Below are 15,992 nucleotides of genomic sequence, written 5' to 3'. Positions count from 1 at the left end.
ATGAAGCAGCATGTGGCTCGCAGGCAGCTTGAATGTAGCCAGATACCAGGCTAGCATCTCTCCAACAACTAGTTGCCATTTTGACGTCGGTCCAAAGCAGGACTTGAATTCTAACTACGTATATCACCCCTAACCATGTCCTTAAAGATGAACATTTCCCCAAATATTTACTTTTATTATTTTTGGGTGTTTTTTTTATTTTATTTTAATTAACTTAGTCATTTACTTTAGTTCAGTTTTATTGATACTGTTATTCATTTGAATTAGAATTTCGGCAGCCATTTTTGTTTGAAGGTACCTGCTTTTATTGATGGATTTATTTCAGTTTTATTATTCATCTTTACTGTTTGTCTTGGATGGAGGTTTTTGTTCTAATTACATGCTAAAAAACATTTCTTGTGAACATTTTATGCACTTGTGTGTATTGAAAACTGTGTGCGTTCGTGTGTGTGTGTGTGGGTGTGTGTGTGTGTGTGTGTGTGCATGGTAGGGCGTCGGGGGCGCCATGGCGAATGCCTCCTCAGACCTGGACAACGCCGACGCCCAGCGCCAGCTCAACAACAACAACCGGCCTGTCAGCTCTGCATTTTGGGAAACGGAGTGCACTAGCTCCAAGTTGTTTGAGTGCTCCCGCATCAAAGCCCTGGCAGGTAATCGGAACTAGACCTAGAAGATATAAATAAAATAAATAAAAACGTTCAAAAAGCAAAGGACAGTGACATTCGTCTAAATACATTTTTTTTCCTTTATCTTCCGTGATACCAAACCAGTTTTGAAAGTGTTTTTCTCTTGACATCAACTTGAATGAACTTTAAGACAAATATTATAAGATATTTCTTGTAAGAGATAATGTGACGACAAATGTTTTCTCTTTGGAAAAATGTCACTGGTTTTATGAACTGGCTCCTCTCTGTTCATCACGTTGTTGAGAGTAGATGCAGTGCACATCAGTCCAGTAGGGAACACAAACTAAATCGCTCAGGACAAAAAGAAAAAAGAATAAACCCATTAAATTTAATACAGAAAAAAACACTAAAAATAATTTTTGAAAGTCCACATATGTAAAATTATTTTAAAAGGACAACATACAGTGAAACACAGTTACAAATATTTAAAATAATAATTAAATCACGTGTTCTAGATATGAATCGGAATTATTAATAAATACTTAAAGATTTTCTTTAAATTAATTGTTAAAACCAATTAATCACCCAGCCCTATGTTACATTATACTCTTGCCTACACTAAGTCCAAATACTCTTTCTCTAAATCCTTTCAGAGGAACGAGACGCCGTCCAGAAGAAGACCTTTACTAAATGGGTTAACTCCCATCTGGCCCGAGTGTCCTGCCGCATCTCAGACCTCTACAATGACCTGCGCGATGGCTACATGCTCACACGGCTGCTAGAGGTCCTCAGCGGGGAGCTGCTGGTGAGAGTTGTTGCCAAACGTGTCACTTGCCCTAAAAACACTTAAATAGTTCAAATAGAAAATGATTTCTGACAAAGGAATTGTAGGCAGTGGAATATTTCATTTATAGAGGTTTTTAAAGGCATTTAAAGTACTCTCATTCCATGCATCTGAAAATTCCACAAAGATGGCAGCCACTTGTCATGTTGCTAACAAAACGCTGACATGCTATCACTCAGCACAGGCAGCAAATGCTGACGTTATATTTATGTTTTCTCACCGCTCCAGCCGAGGCCGACACGAGGTCGCATGCGCATCCATTCTCTGGAGAATGTGGACAAAGCACTCCAGTTCCTCAAGGAGCAGAGGGTACACCTGGAGAATGTGGGCTCACATGATATTGTGGACGGGAACCATCGTCTCACACTGGGCCTCATCTGGACCATCATCCTCCGCTTCCAGGTACCATGCAAAAACTAATATTAAAGACTAAAATGATAACAAGCAAAGAGCTGATGGGCTAACATGCAAAGAGCTAGTTTGCTAATGTGCTTACATGCCAACATATAGTACGCTAATATCTAGCAATCTCGGAAATATCTTGTGATATTATAAAGCTTGATAAGGTCTGTTGGGCATAGTCGCTAAAAATATTTTGAATGGATGAGCAGACCTAATGCCAGTAATGCCAAATCTGCAATTAAGTAAACAGAAATTGGTTTTATTTGTTTTAAAAAAAAAATTATGTTAAGCTTTGATGCATTATCGCCACTGCTGTGGTGTGGAGGCTTTACTCTCCCTCAAGAAAAGCACAGATGCATACATTGACAACCCCCGCACCCCCAATGTAATAATAGTGTCTCGCCATGTGGTGTCCTCAGGCTGAACTGTATATAGGGCCTCAAAACTGCCCCCAAAGCCGCTCAAATGAATATAATGACCTGCCCTGGTAGTCACCCAATCAGCTGCTTGGTATTTTCTGAATGTCAACCACAGCTTGGGGGGGGGGGGAGTCTTTCAAGGCCTCACACAATAGAAAGAGTCCACACAATAGAAAGAGTCCACTCACACACACACACACACACACACACACACACACACACACACACACACACACACACACACACACACACACACACACACACACACGCATCACAGTGAAGATGTGTGATGCAGGATGGTCCAGGGTGGTCACAAGCTACTGTGTTTATTATACATCAGTGGCACATAACAGTAAAATAGTTATATGGCATCATCTGGACTCTCGCATGGCCTCCCTTGGTCTCAGGGGATTCCCTGCTCTCATGGGAGTTTGATGCAGAGGCCACATGGACTGCTTTACTTTATTAAGTATTCTTTTAATTATCAAGATACATGCTAATATGTATATATTTGTAGGAGCCATAGGTCCAAAATTGCAGTATTGATTTACAAAGATAAATAGGTGCATACATGTATACTTGACCACGTTTCCTTACACATGTAGTTCTTTTGTAAAAGAACGTCAACATTTGAGAGTTTCTTTCTAAGGAACAATTCCTTCTCGCACTTCTTGTCTCTGCCTTTCCTCTTTGTGCTTAAAGAAGAATGCTTTGACAGTACACTGAAGAAGACGAGGAAGATGAAAAAGGAGAGGAGATGGAGGAGGTGGAGAGAGTAACTAGAAAATGTATTTTTAGAAGCGTGCAGTAAATAGAAGTACGCTTTCGATCTCATCAAGTGTTGAAGTCAAGATCACACATAGGAGTTTAGTGGCCCTTCAATTCAAACAAATGTATTGTGTAGAAGAGAAGAGGTTGTTATTTGGTCATTCAACATAACCTTGAATAATTAACCACGTGCTTCTTCACAGAAGCATTATTACTTGAGCTAATGCGAAATAATGAAAAATAAAATCCGTTAAGCAGCAAGGAATGATTAAATAACACATGTATTGTTTAAAAAGCGGACATTTTGGAAACTTAGCTTTACTTTTATTCCAATAATTGTGGGTCTGGAGTACATAGTAGCCACCCATAAGACACAATATGGTCGTCTTTTTGAAACCAAGCTATCATTTATAATTGTTTTGTTATTTTATGCGGTCTTGCCAGGAGTCTTTGAATGTTGTCCGTCGCCTGTGTCGTAGGGAGTGTTGTGAATCATTGTTGTGTGTTTGCACAGATCCAGGTGATCAAGATCGCCACAGCTGACAACCGAGAGACGCGCTCAGCCAAAGATGCTCTCCTGCTCTGGTGCCAGATGAAGACTGCCGGGTGAGGGGAAAGTCCACATTAACGCTAACGTACTTAGAGCATTTTATTTTATTTTATTTTTATTATTTTTTTATTTATTTATTTATTTTTTTAATCTATTTATTTACTTACTTACTTACTTACTTACTTACTTACTTACTTACTTACTTACTTACTTACTCACTCACTTACTTTGCTTTTTAGGTACTCTGAGGTGAATATTCAGAACTTCACCAGCTGCTGGAGGGATGGCCTGGCATTCAACGCTCTCATACACAGACACAGGTTGACATGTTTTTTCACAATAATAAAAGATAGTTAGAAAATAATAAATATATAAACTTAAATGAAACACATATAAATTAGGAAAAAAGAAAATTAAATGTATTACGTTTATTTGTTATTTTATGGTATATTAATGTATAGATGTTTCTCAAGTAGATCCAGCAATGTTATAGTATGTGTCCTTGTTTACGTACGTATGTTATTGGCCATTTACAATATTTGTACAACCCAGTCTGCATCCTTATTCATTCATTCGCCATAATGGTCCTTTTGTGTTTTAAACTCCTCTTTTACTTGACCTAAAATACCCCACCCCTCCAGTCTTCAATTGAGGGAATTCAAATTGTGGGAATGTGTGATGCAGAGATAGGCATGCAAGTTAAATGGTCATTTAAAAGTGAGTGTCTAAAAGTGTCCTACTTCTGCAGACCAGATCTGATTGAGTTTAACAAGCTGACCAGGTCCAACGCCACTCACAACCTGCAGCAGGCCTTCAATGTTGCCGAGCAGAACCTGGGCCTCACCAAACTGCTGGACCCTGAGGGTGAGCACTGGATCTCACTTGTTATTCATGAGTGCTCTAAAAATAAGGTTTGATTTCTTCATGCACAGATGTGAACACAGAGAATCCAGACGAAAAGTCCATCATCACCTATGTGGTCTCTTACTACCACTACTTCTCCAAGATGAAAGCTCTCATAGTGGAGGGCAAGAGAGTCGGCAAGGTAACAGACGGTTCATCCCCACCTTATTCCAAACGTGTTTGGGTCCAACCAGTAGTCATCATGTGCTTCAGGTCCTGGACAATTGTATTGAGTCCGAGAAGCTGGTGGAACGTTATGAGGCGCTGGCGTCGGATTTGCTAGAGTGGATCGAGAAGACCATCGCAGTCATTGGTAATCAGAAGTTTGCCAACTCACTAACTGGCGTTCAACAGCAACTTCAGGCCTTCACCACCTACTGCACTGTCGAGAAGCCCATCAAGTGAGTTGAAGGCCACTCCAAAAAATGCAAGTGTAGAAATTAGATTCAAAGCACAGCCCATTCATCCATTGATTTTCATGTGAAAGGTATTTCCTACGATAACAATCGGTGAACAGAAAAAACACCCCAAATCAAAATTTGATTGACAAGGAAGCTTTTTTGGTCAGATTTCACCATGCAATTATTTGACTCACTCCAATGGCATTAGCCGCAACATCTGTAAGGCTGTCTGACTTTGAGGCAGGAGTAAACAAATCTTACCATTGTCCAACAATCTCCTTCAAAGCAACTAAAATGCTGTCCCACGTCAAGATAACTTTTCTTGACCGCAGGTTCCAAGAAAAAGGGAACCTAGAAGTCCTTCTCTTCACCATCCAAAGCAAACTAAGAGCCAACAACCAGAAAGCCTACATGCCTCACGAGGGAAAGCTCATCTCTGACATCAACAAGGTGGTCTTACGAAATATTAGTCTTTTGAAGTTCATTTGCTTGTTAGCCTCATGTAGCGTCTTTCCAGGCGTGGGAGCGACTGGAGAAGGCGGAGCATGAGAGGGGCGTGGCTCTGCGCAAGGAGCTGATTCGCCAGGAGAAGCTAGAGCTGCTGGCTCAGCGCTTTGACCACAAAACCACCATGAGACAAGCATGGCTCAACGAGAACCAGAGGCTTGTGTCACAGGTACTGTGAAGAATAACACCTAAGCACCCGAGGCTTCTTGATGTCATAGAATGAATGACTTGGTAGTGTCTTAAAGCTCACCCCGTCAGGAAGTCAGAAGAAGATTCATCCCTGTATGACTTTCCATTAAAAAGTTATTTCCAACCGTAATCAACCGTGAATGGCTGAAACAGCTGAAAATCTTGGCTCGTTTTCGTTTTCCCTTGTCAGAGAAGAAAGCTCACTCATAAAAATGTCAAAGTAGAAGTTAGATTAATCCCTGTGTGACTTTCAGTTAAAAAGTCATTTCCATCTAACGATCCGTAGATTTGTGGAAGGCCGAAACATCCCAAATCAGAAAGTGGATACTTCTCTGTACACCCAGATAGATGCGGGTGGTACTTTCCTTATTTAAATGTGGGTGTAGAAATCAGATTCAGTCTGGCATAATTTTCAGTTAAAAAATGTTTTTATCAACTGTAACGATTTGTGGATGTCCGAAACAGACTAAATGACATTTCCTGACAACGTCGACGGAAACAAGAGGCAACTGGAAAGCTTACCCCTAAATGTTAAATGTGTGAGATGTTATCTTTGAGGTTAAAACTCATTCCAACTCTAATAATCTAAAACACTCGAGCGCTTGCCTACATCCTTGAAGGTGGTGGCTATTGTGGTAGAAGTTTAACATGTCCACTAAAAAAATCTTCAGAATGTTTTCTGTCCCCACTAGGACAACTTCGGCTACGATCTTCCTGCGGTTGAGGCAGCCATGAAGAAGCACGAGGCCATCGAGGCAGATATTGCCTCATACGAGGAGCGAATCAGTGTGGTAGTGGAGCTGGCCTCCGAGATGGAGGTGGAGAGCTACTACGACATCCGCCGCATCTTGGCCCGCAAGGAGAACATCCTGGGACAGTGGAGTCTTCTGAAGGAGCTGGTTGCAGGCAGGCGAACCCGGCTGGAGAAGAACCTGGCCCTGCAGAAGACCTTCCAGGATATGGTCTACATGATCGACTGGATGGAGGACACACAGGTAGCTGAAACATTAGAACAATTTACAAATTGTTAAACGTGTATGTAAAAACGTTTCTAATAATAATTCTTATTTAATTCACAATGTAAAATAATTTAAAAGCTTGTGCATGTTGTTAATATTTTTCTTTTTATTTTGACAGTATTTTATTCAACCCATTATTTCATAAAATGTATTTAAAAAATGTCAAATTTTTTATTTTATAAATTGGTATGTATTGTTTTCAATTAATTTATGAATGACATATATTTATTTGAAAAATAAAAAAATAATAAATAATTTTAAGACAACGATTAAACTTATGCAACAAACTTACATAAAAGGTCTCTTGCTAATGTAAAATGCTCGATGGACCAGAATAAAGAAACATACTGTATGTGGCTCACGAGCCATAATTTGCCCACCTATTGTCAAGTACCTTCAAGATCCATCCATCTATCCACCGACTGTTACAAACCTCCTTGCCATCTCCTTTGTAGGCCCAACTGCTGTCTAAGGACTTTGGAAAGCATCTTCTGGAGGTGGACGACCTGCTGCAGAAGCACAGCCTGCAAGAGGCCGACATTGGGGTGCAGGCTGAGAGGGTGGAGACGCTCAATGTCGCTGCACTCAAATTTACCACCATTGAGGGTACACATAACACTAATTTACCCACATAGAGGCTAGCAACCAGAAAATGACCGACTTTGTATTTCTCATCTCCAAGGTTATCAGCCATGCGACCCCCAGGTGATCCGTAACCGGGTCAATCACGTTTTGTCCTGCCTAGAAGAGCTAAAGGAGTTGGCGGCCAAGCGGCGCTCTGAGCTGGAGGAGTCCAGGCAGCTTTGGGCCTTTTTCCAGGTCTAAGATTGAGGCTCAAATTCTATGCTAAAATGCAAACATGTTAACATGTGTCCTCCAAACAGGAACTGGAGGAGTCTGAGGCCTGGATCCGGGAAAAGAGCTCCATCCTGGGTGCACAGGGCTATGGCAAAGACCTCAGCAGCGTGCTCAAGTTACTCCAGAAACATAAGACCCTCGCTGGGGAACTGATGGCCCATCGAGCCTTGCTGGAGGTGTGTTTGTTTGCGTATGTGTGCATGCTTTCGTCCATGTGTGTTTGTGTCCCCTCTGTCGAGCATAAATGGAAAAATGATAAAGCTTTTCAAATTGTCTTCAGGCGACTATCCAGGGCGGTCAGCAGATCCTGAATGAGAAGAACTTGGGTACAGTGGGCATCCAAGAGCGCATCCTGGATGTGACTGACGAGTGGACGCGGCTAGAGGAGCAAGCTGCGCAGCGCCTCGCCCACCTACAGGAAGCGCTCAACTTTTTCCAGTTCTCCACCGAGATGGACGACCTGGTGGCGTGGCTACAAGACTCCTATCGCCTGGTGTCCAGCGAGGACTTCGGCCATGACGAATACTCCACATGCTCACTACTCAAGAAGCACCGTGGCGTCAGCGAGGATATCAACAAGCATCGGCTGCATGTGGTGGCGCTGCGCAAACACTTGACAGTGTTGCCGCTGCGTTACACAGAGCAAGAGGTGTGTGCAATTATTATTATTAATTATGATTATTTTTATATTGTAATTGATCAGCCATAGTGATAAATAAAGATGCATGGAAATTGGAGAATTGGTGAGTAACTGGTTGATGTTGTCTGATCTCCGTTTTGGTGGCTTCTCCATGTGATTTTGTGCAGGAGGTACAGGTTCGGATGGTTGAGGTGGAGCAATTGTACACAGAGGTGGTGGAGGTGGGCGTCCTCCGCCAACAGTGGCTCCACGACGCCCTGGCCGTCTATCGTATGTTCAGCGAAGTCAATGCGTGTGAGCTGTGGATAGATGAAAAGGAGCAATGGCTGAACAAGATGGAGATTCCCGAGAAGCTCGAAGACGTGGAGGTGGTGACACACAGGTAGGACACTGCCGGAAAGGGAACATGTTTCCACTTTATCTTCATGTATATGTTCAGGTGCTTAGTCATGACATGAGGTTATCTTCTATGTTTTTAGAGAGATGACAAAGTGCATAGCAAAACAAGCAAACGTTACATAGAAAGGGTAACGTTACATTCAACTTTCATGTTTTTTTTTTCACAGGTTCGAGTCCCTGGATCAGGAGATGAACAGCCTAATGGGGAGGATATTGGATGTCAACCAGATAGTCCAGCAGCTTCTGGATGGGGGACATCCATCCTCCACAGAAGTCAGAGGCTGTCAGGACCACCTAAACTCCAGGTACTGACACAAAAGCCACTTGAGGTTCCAACTTAGAACCACAGAAACTGGGGAAGACCTTGAAGGAAGTAAGGTCAAGTAAGGTCTTGAGTAGAATGGAATTGAGGAGAGAAATGTAGATCACACACTATGTATCTGATCTAGTTTACATATTGGTCCCGTGCCAGGTGGAACAGCATCGTGGCTCTGGTGGAGCAGAAGAAGAATCAGCTAGACAGCATGCAGCGTCTTCAGAACTACTTGTTGGAGTGTAGCGAAATTAAGTCTCAGATACAGGAGAAGCGCAAGGCCATCGACGCTACCCAGTACGCCGGCAGCGATCTGGGTGGTGTTCTGTCTCTGCAGCGTCGTCTCTCCACCATGGAGGGAGCCCTGTCTGTGCTGGAGCCCAAGCTGATGCACCTACAGGTATGCACGGCGGGGAACGTAAAGATTTTACATTTCAAAAACACTTGAATTTTTCTTTTTTGTCTATAATGATAGAGAAGCAAAGGCAGAAATGTCAGTCCTAGTTTAATTTTTACGGATGCAGGAGGAAGCAGAGCACCTCGCCACCGCCCATGCCGATCGGGCCACGGAAGTCCTGCTTCCCTTCGACGGTATCAGCGTGGAGTGGGAGGAGCTTAAATGTACTCTGCAGGGCTGCGAGGACTCACTTATGGTGGCCGGCAGGTTGCAGAGCTTCATCCAGGTAAGCAGATGGCACTCATACCAGTTAACTGCTAATTACTCAAAGCATTAAACAGTTTATTTAATCCAGAAAGTCAAAAAATAGTCCATGTCACACTTTCATTGCCATGTTGCTGCATCCCACCAGGACTTGGACTTGTTTCTGACCTGGCTAGTCCAAACGCAGACGTCTGCTGCCTCGGACCAGCTGCCCAATGACTTGGAGGAAGCTGAGAAACTCATCAACAAACACGCTGCACTCAAGGAAGAAATAGGACGGTGTGTACCTTTGTGTACTCACACCACACTTTATCATAAAAAAAAGTTAACCAGTTATTCTCCGCAGGTACGAGGAGGACTATGAGCGTCTGCAGGCTATGAACGAGTTACTGGAGTCAGAGGAGGCGCCTCTTCCGCAGGCCGCACTGCAGCAGTGGCTGCAGAAGCTGGACGTGGGCTGGAACAAGCTGTTGGAGATGTGGGAGAGCCGGCGGGACGTCTTGGTGCAGGCACACATATTCCACTTGTTCCTGCGTGATGTCAAACAGGCAGAGTCCTTTATCAATAACCAGGTGAGGAAGGTTAGGGTTTTAACCCATTAGTGATATGTGAAGAAAAATAATATCCAAATCAAATATTTTAGTCCAACAGAAGCCCTCAATCAAAGTCATTTGTTGCTATGTGATATAGGAGTCGGCATTAGCCCACGTGGAGCTTCCCACCACGGTGGAGACAGTGGAGGCTGCGGTGAAGAAGCACAAGGACTTCACCACCACCATGGAGCTCAACTTGCACCGCATCAAGGCCGTCATTGAGGCCGGTGAGAGCCTCATCAGCCAGAACAACATCTACTCGGAGCGCATACGAGAACGTGTAGACACCCTTGCCAACAGGTACTCAACCATAAAATGATCTTCATTTATTATGCCCTTTTGCTTAGTGCTAAACAATAATGGGAAATGCGATAGACGGGCTGGTGGGTAGCATCAGTGTCATAGTGTGATAAACTCTTCAATAAATGGTTATTATTAATAATATTATTTATATTTATATCTGAGAATATTTTTTTTCTGGGCTTTTGTTAAGTCCATTTCTTTTTAAAAAAAAAAAAAAACAACTGAAGGAAAATATGTTTAATTGATTTATAAATAAATATTAAATAATAATATTTAATAAAAATATTTTTAAATAAAAATATATGGCAATTATAGATTCAACCTTTTGCATTTTGATTAAAACAATTCATTAAAATTAAATGAGTTATAACATGAAAGAATTTGAATCAACTATGTTTTATTATCAATACAAATCATATACAAATACTCACACAGTTGAAAATGTTTGACCCAATACTTGTGTCGACATAGTGTATTTTCTGTAAATGTTTCAGACAGACAAATGTGAGTGCAGCTGTTGCTTTGTTATTCAGCCACTATTCAACAACGAGCATTTGCAGCCGGAACTGACACCTGCCCATGAAATTTGTCTGAATGTGTGTGTGTGTGCGTGTGTGTGTGTGTGTGCGTGTGTGTGTGTGTGTGTGTGTGTGTGTGTGTGTGTGGTGGGGGGCAGGGCTGAGAGTGTTGACGGGTGGAGAGGTTTGTGCGCCTATCCGCTCAATATAAAGAAGCATGTACCATGATTATTCACTATTACATTTCAGTGAATTAACAATTCTAATGCATCCATTTATGCTGCAGTTATTATTTTTATTAGTTAAATTGTCAATAACATGCACAGAACTTTCATAAGATGATCTTCCTGTATTTCTGGAATTTGTGTAATAGCAATTTGTGTAATAGTAAAGTAACAGGGACACTTCTGTCCTGTAAAGTTTAGAGCAACAGTGTCAAACTGACATTCTTGCATGTTGGGTTCAGGGGCAACCAGAACCGGGAGCAGGCCCAGCAGTGGTTGGAAAAACTCAATGACCAGTGGGCTCTCCAGAGGTTCCTCCAAGACTGTCACGAGGTATGTTATGCAATATGGTAAAGACCTTCTTTTGTCAGTGGCTTTGTAAACACTATGTTTTGGTCATATGGTATAAATTGTAAATGTGTCGAAATTTGTTACTCCAAGTCATGCTATCATTTTTACAGTCATCACCAAAATATCATATTCGATTCGCCATTTTCCCCAAAAAGCACAACAAAGACAACAGTAAAACATCCAAAAATTCCAAAACAAACTGAATGGGTTTGGCTCATACCAACTCTTTTGCTCCAAAACAGTTGGAATCTCATGAACCACAACAGTCTCAGAAGAGTCAAAACAAAATCCTTTGTTCACAAAAAGTCAATTTCCAGTGTCCATTAAAATGGATTAAAATGTGCCGATTTGAAAGAATACTTGTCTATTTGCTGGCGTTCAGCTAGATTTTGCTCCCTTTTTACATTTCCATGACCAGTCAGGAAAGAGAGCAATGTCACTTTTTATTGTTGTTGTTTTTTGGTGGTCTTTTGAATAGCTTGGTTTATCAATTGATCTACAGCAGATTAAATACACATTTGGATTTCGAATACACTTTTGGTCTGTGAATTTAGGAAACCTTCCTTTTCTGGACCTCAAAACTGGTTGAGTTTGTGCAACTTTGTCTCTGCTCAATTATTTATGAGTGTGGCTTCTCATCACTAATTTACTGCATGAAAAGGAATGGACCTCACGCTCTATAATTATACGGTATAGTAGTAGAATGTATGTAAAATACAAGATCTTCAAATACAAGAAATTCAGTGTGAGAAAATGTTTTTTAATTCACTGCACTGTTTTTTCGTCATTAGTGGCACAATGGGTGTGTTCAAAAGCATTTTTGACAGTCATTTGGGTCCTGCTTTACATGCCAAGAGCAAGTTGAGTGCAAAGTGCAGTCCTAAGTGTGCGCATGGGTGAGCTCTCTTTTGGTATTTTCAAAGACGGGCGCAGTAAGAAATGGGCGTTTGCGCTGTTGTGGAAGTGAACACAGCTGACTTACTTCCTGGCTCTTTTTAGTGCACACAGCCCTTGCAGAAGCAGATATAGACATGCTTGCGTCCATGCAGTAGATTGAAGCGTGCAAAATACAAAGTGCTGTTGGGAAATACGTATTGCACGTGTTTGCATTTGCAAATTAACAAGACATAACTGTAGTTTTTGATGTGTCGTGGCCCGCCGTGTTATTGAGGAATGAAAAAGTGTCTTTTCGCACTGCAATTTCTACAATAGCGTCCATTTAAAATACGCCAGAAAAATTTGGGGTCCATGACAATCGTTAAACAGAAAGTCGCGTAGTATTGAAGCGCATATAATCGAGGCTTAGCTGTATGCTTTTTTAGAAACCGCAGTAAGACCTCCACTCGCAGATGATGTAAAGTTGAGCAGGTCGATCACAGATCACCAACGTGAAGTGGGCACAATATATAGTTGAAAATGCTTTTGTACGGTTGTAAAACACAATATATGCGTACTGCTCGCTTAAAAATATTACCCAGAATGCCTCCCTGCCATCGCCCCTGTGCACTGAGGCTCAGCATGTCGGCTGGTTGAGGACAAGTCGTTGTATGATTCCTGCTCGTGCGATGCGACTGCAGTCGGGTGGCCAACTGCAGAGGTGGGGGTGGGGTGTGTAGAAGTGTGTGTCCTTTTCAAAGGAAACACACATACACACCCGCTCCATCATCAGCTGTGTCCGGTAAGCCCTCCCCACTTCCCCCTCCTCCCTTCGCTTCCCACCTCCCTCAATGAAGGTGGGAGGTGCCAGCGCATCATCTCGGGCCGTCTGCCATTTTATTGTTTTGGAATAAGGAGGGGGAGGAGGAGGAGAGCGAGTTGTTTCCCCCCTCTTTCTCCTGCGCACGTGCTCGGATGCGGACCCTGACGACGAACCCCTGCCCCCTTCTCATCCTCTTCCTCCTCCATCTCTTCATCCTCCTTGGGCCGTTCCCGTTAAGGAGCGTCGCCGGTAAAAGCCAGTTTGAGTTGAAGGCGATGCTGCATGCGGATTTGAGGATGTTGTTGCCGGGAGACCACGATGCTGTCGTGTGCGTGTCGCGCGTGTGTACGTAGGGATTCCTGCTCGCTCGACGTGTGTACTTAGTGACGACTTATAAGCATGTGTGTATGACCTTGTCCCAGTGTGCTGCTCTGCTGTGTGTGTTTGCTATTGTGTGTTTAAAGTGACTTATGACAACATGGAATGTGTTTTTGTGTGTGAGTGTGCGTGTGTGCGTGCGTGCTTGTGTGTGTTTGTGTGCGTGTGCATGCGCGTGTGTCTTCTAAACTTGTGCGTGTCAGGGAGGAGCAGTCTAAAAATGCTTTAGTCAGTTGAATTGATTTTGTTATATCACAGTTTGTCTTTTACATTATTCTTTTATAGATGCAGATACATATGTAGAGGAATATCAGAAAGATGCCTGTAAATCTAAGTTAGTTATGATTATTTTGTTCAATTATTTTTTTAACTAAAACTTTTTTTTAAGGATTAAAGGAAGCTATTAGAATACATCTTGAATCTAAATACTCTTCTATTTGATGATTTTACATGCATTCCAAGATTTTAATAAAATTTACATATCGGTTACAAGCTTTGTAGGAACTAGAAGAAAAAAATGCAATTAATCGCAATTAAAAAAAAAAAAAGCAATAAATTATTTTAAAAGTGTAATTGCCAGACTGCTCTAATATATATGTATATATGTAAATATTTGTACAGCATGTATAGACTAACTTAATAGTTGGTTGCTTTCAAGCAATATCATATGAGGCATCCCTCATTTCTTCATGATGACAAATCTTGATTGACTGGTTGATTGGTCGGTTGATCATTCAATTGATTGATTGATTGATTGATTGATTGATTGATTGATTGATTGATTGATCGATTGATTGATCGATCGATTGATTGATCGATTGATTGATCGATTGATTGATTGATCTTTCTCCACAGCTGGGCGATTGGGTGAGCGAGAAGATGTTGATGGCGAGAGATGGAAACCGCGATGACACGCAGAAGCTTCACAAGAAATGGCTCAAGCACCAGGCTTTCATGGCGGAGCTGGCCCAGAACAAAGAGTGGCTGGACAAGATCGAGAGGGTGAGACAACTTATATCCTCATTCATGGCAAACAGCATATCATGCACCGTCTAGGATACATATTGCGTAAACTGCGATTCATCTTCTTTATTCTTTATATCGTAATTGCCTTCCATACGTATTTTAGTTCAAAGTCTATCCTGACTTTCCTCATTCCTTGCAGCAAGTCACATATATATCATGCGCTGTTAGTTTTAAGGTGGTCCATTTTGTTGTGATTTATCTTTATTGTTACCTTTGTTGTGTTTCATGCTTACTGTCTGTTAGTTCAAAATCAATTCTTACAATCAATCCTTCCGTTCCTCCTTTGCAGCAAGCTTATCATGCAGTGTCAGGGTTTTTTCTTCATTGTCATTGATACCTTTCACACTTTATTTCAAAATCAATACCGTCAATATATCTCGACTTTCCTCATTCTTTGCTGCAATTAACATGTCATGCACTGTCAGGGTCATTTTCTTCTTTCTCGTTGATACCCTTCACACTTTTTTAAGTTCAAAATCAATCCCGACACTCTTCCCTGAGTTTCTTTATTCCTTGCAGCAAGCAGCATATCATCAAGGTTATTTGGGCATATTACTGAAAACTGGCTTCCGTTTCTTTGTTTGAGTTTAAAATCTACCAAAGTATTTTTTGTACTTTTGTTCCACACTCATTTTAGTTGAAAATTATTCCAGACCAGTGACGTGCGGTGAGGGTTGGGGTTGGTGAGGCACTGACTCAGAGTCAGATTTACAAACGTACTGTATGACGTTAAGGCACTGATTCACAAGTCAGATTTACAAGCATACATGGTTGTTATCCCATTCTTGATTAAATTGAATAACATTTTAAACACACCACTGTACATTTAAACACACCACTGCAATATTCTTAGCTTTACTTGTAAATTAAGTATTTTTAAGAGTATCAATCCGTTTGAAACGAACGTGTTGTAGTCCGTCCCGGGAGGCCCGTAGTTTGAATGAATCCTCGCAAATCTGGTGTTGGTCTTCCCTTACTTATGATTTTTTGCTTTTTATCATTATTTTCTTGGTCATCGCATCATGCAACGTATGGGTTGCTTCAGCATAACACTCCAAACAGTCTTTCACCTTCTATATTTGTCCTTTCTTGTCTTTGTTGATGCGTTCCAATGTGTATTTCATTCCAAATTAATATGCTAACATAGTTTCCTCATTCTTAGCAGCATATTATGCACATCTACTTTCAGTGTAACACTGCAAACAGTCTTTCTTCTTTTGCTTTCTTTGTTGCCATCTTCTATGCTTGCATTGCCTGAGCTAATTTGGCATAATACTGCATACACCAATAATCCAAATTATAGAAGGAGATACAAATTTTGATTATTTCATGCAAACCGATGCTAATGCTACATTAGGTGGATTGCAGCAGACATTTGTTTCGTGCTAAACGAGTTACCAC

At 41.6% G+C, this 15,992-nt stretch overlaps 1 protein-coding gene across 5 annotated transcripts in view; it reads left to right on the top strand.

Annotated features, from left to right (window-relative positions):
• The window catches only part of LOC125972496 (spectrin beta chain, non-erythrocytic 4), a 33,646-nt gene that overhangs the window by 1,592 nt on the left and 16,062 nt on the right, over positions 1-15,992 (top strand). For 2 of the 5 annotated variants that reach the window (XM_049726207.2, XM_049726206.2), the window contains exons 2-25: positions 491-650; positions 1,280-1,431; positions 1,699-1,872; positions 3,574-3,665; positions 3,849-3,929; positions 4,358-4,473; positions 4,542-4,654; positions 4,726-4,913; positions 5,246-5,363; positions 5,431-5,589; positions 6,302-6,604; positions 7,084-7,234; positions 7,311-7,447; positions 7,513-7,662; positions 7,767-8,135; positions 8,294-8,508; positions 8,693-8,830; positions 8,998-9,238; positions 9,363-9,521; positions 9,648-9,778; positions 9,846-10,071; positions 10,190-10,392; positions 11,380-11,470; positions 14,421-14,567. In XM_049726207.2, coding sequence (XP_049582164.1) covers positions 506-650; positions 1,280-1,431; positions 1,699-1,872; positions 3,574-3,665; positions 3,849-3,929; positions 4,358-4,473; positions 4,542-4,654; positions 4,726-4,913; positions 5,246-5,363; positions 5,431-5,589; positions 6,302-6,604; positions 7,084-7,234; positions 7,311-7,447; positions 7,513-7,662; positions 7,767-8,135; positions 8,294-8,508; positions 8,693-8,830; positions 8,998-9,238; positions 9,363-9,521; positions 9,648-9,778; positions 9,846-10,071; positions 10,190-10,392; positions 11,380-11,470; positions 14,421-14,567 — 3,999 coding nt within the window. In that variant the 5' untranslated portion in view covers positions 491-505. Of the gene's footprint in view, positions 1-490; positions 651-1,279; positions 1,432-1,698; positions 1,873-3,573; positions 3,666-3,848; positions 3,930-4,357; positions 4,474-4,541; positions 4,655-4,725; positions 4,914-5,245; positions 5,364-5,430; positions 5,590-6,301; positions 6,605-7,083; positions 7,235-7,310; positions 7,448-7,512; positions 7,663-7,766; positions 8,136-8,293; positions 8,509-8,692; positions 8,831-8,997; positions 9,239-9,362; positions 9,522-9,647; positions 9,779-9,845; positions 10,072-10,189; positions 10,393-11,379; positions 11,471-11,854; positions 13,167-13,202; positions 13,533-14,420; positions 14,568-15,992 lie in introns of those variants that run through there. The other 3 variants (XM_049726210.2, XM_049726208.2, XM_049726209.1) reach the window with 3 other exon arrangements.

The sequence above is a fragment of the Syngnathus scovelli genome, chromosome 7 (assembly GCF_024217435.2).
Source record: "Syngnathus scovelli strain Florida chromosome 7, RoL_Ssco_1.2, whole genome shotgun sequence".
Lineage (NCBI taxonomy): Eukaryota > Metazoa > Chordata > Actinopteri > Syngnathiformes > Syngnathidae > Syngnathus > Syngnathus scovelli.
This window is presented reverse-complemented; position numbering and strand designations above follow the sequence as displayed.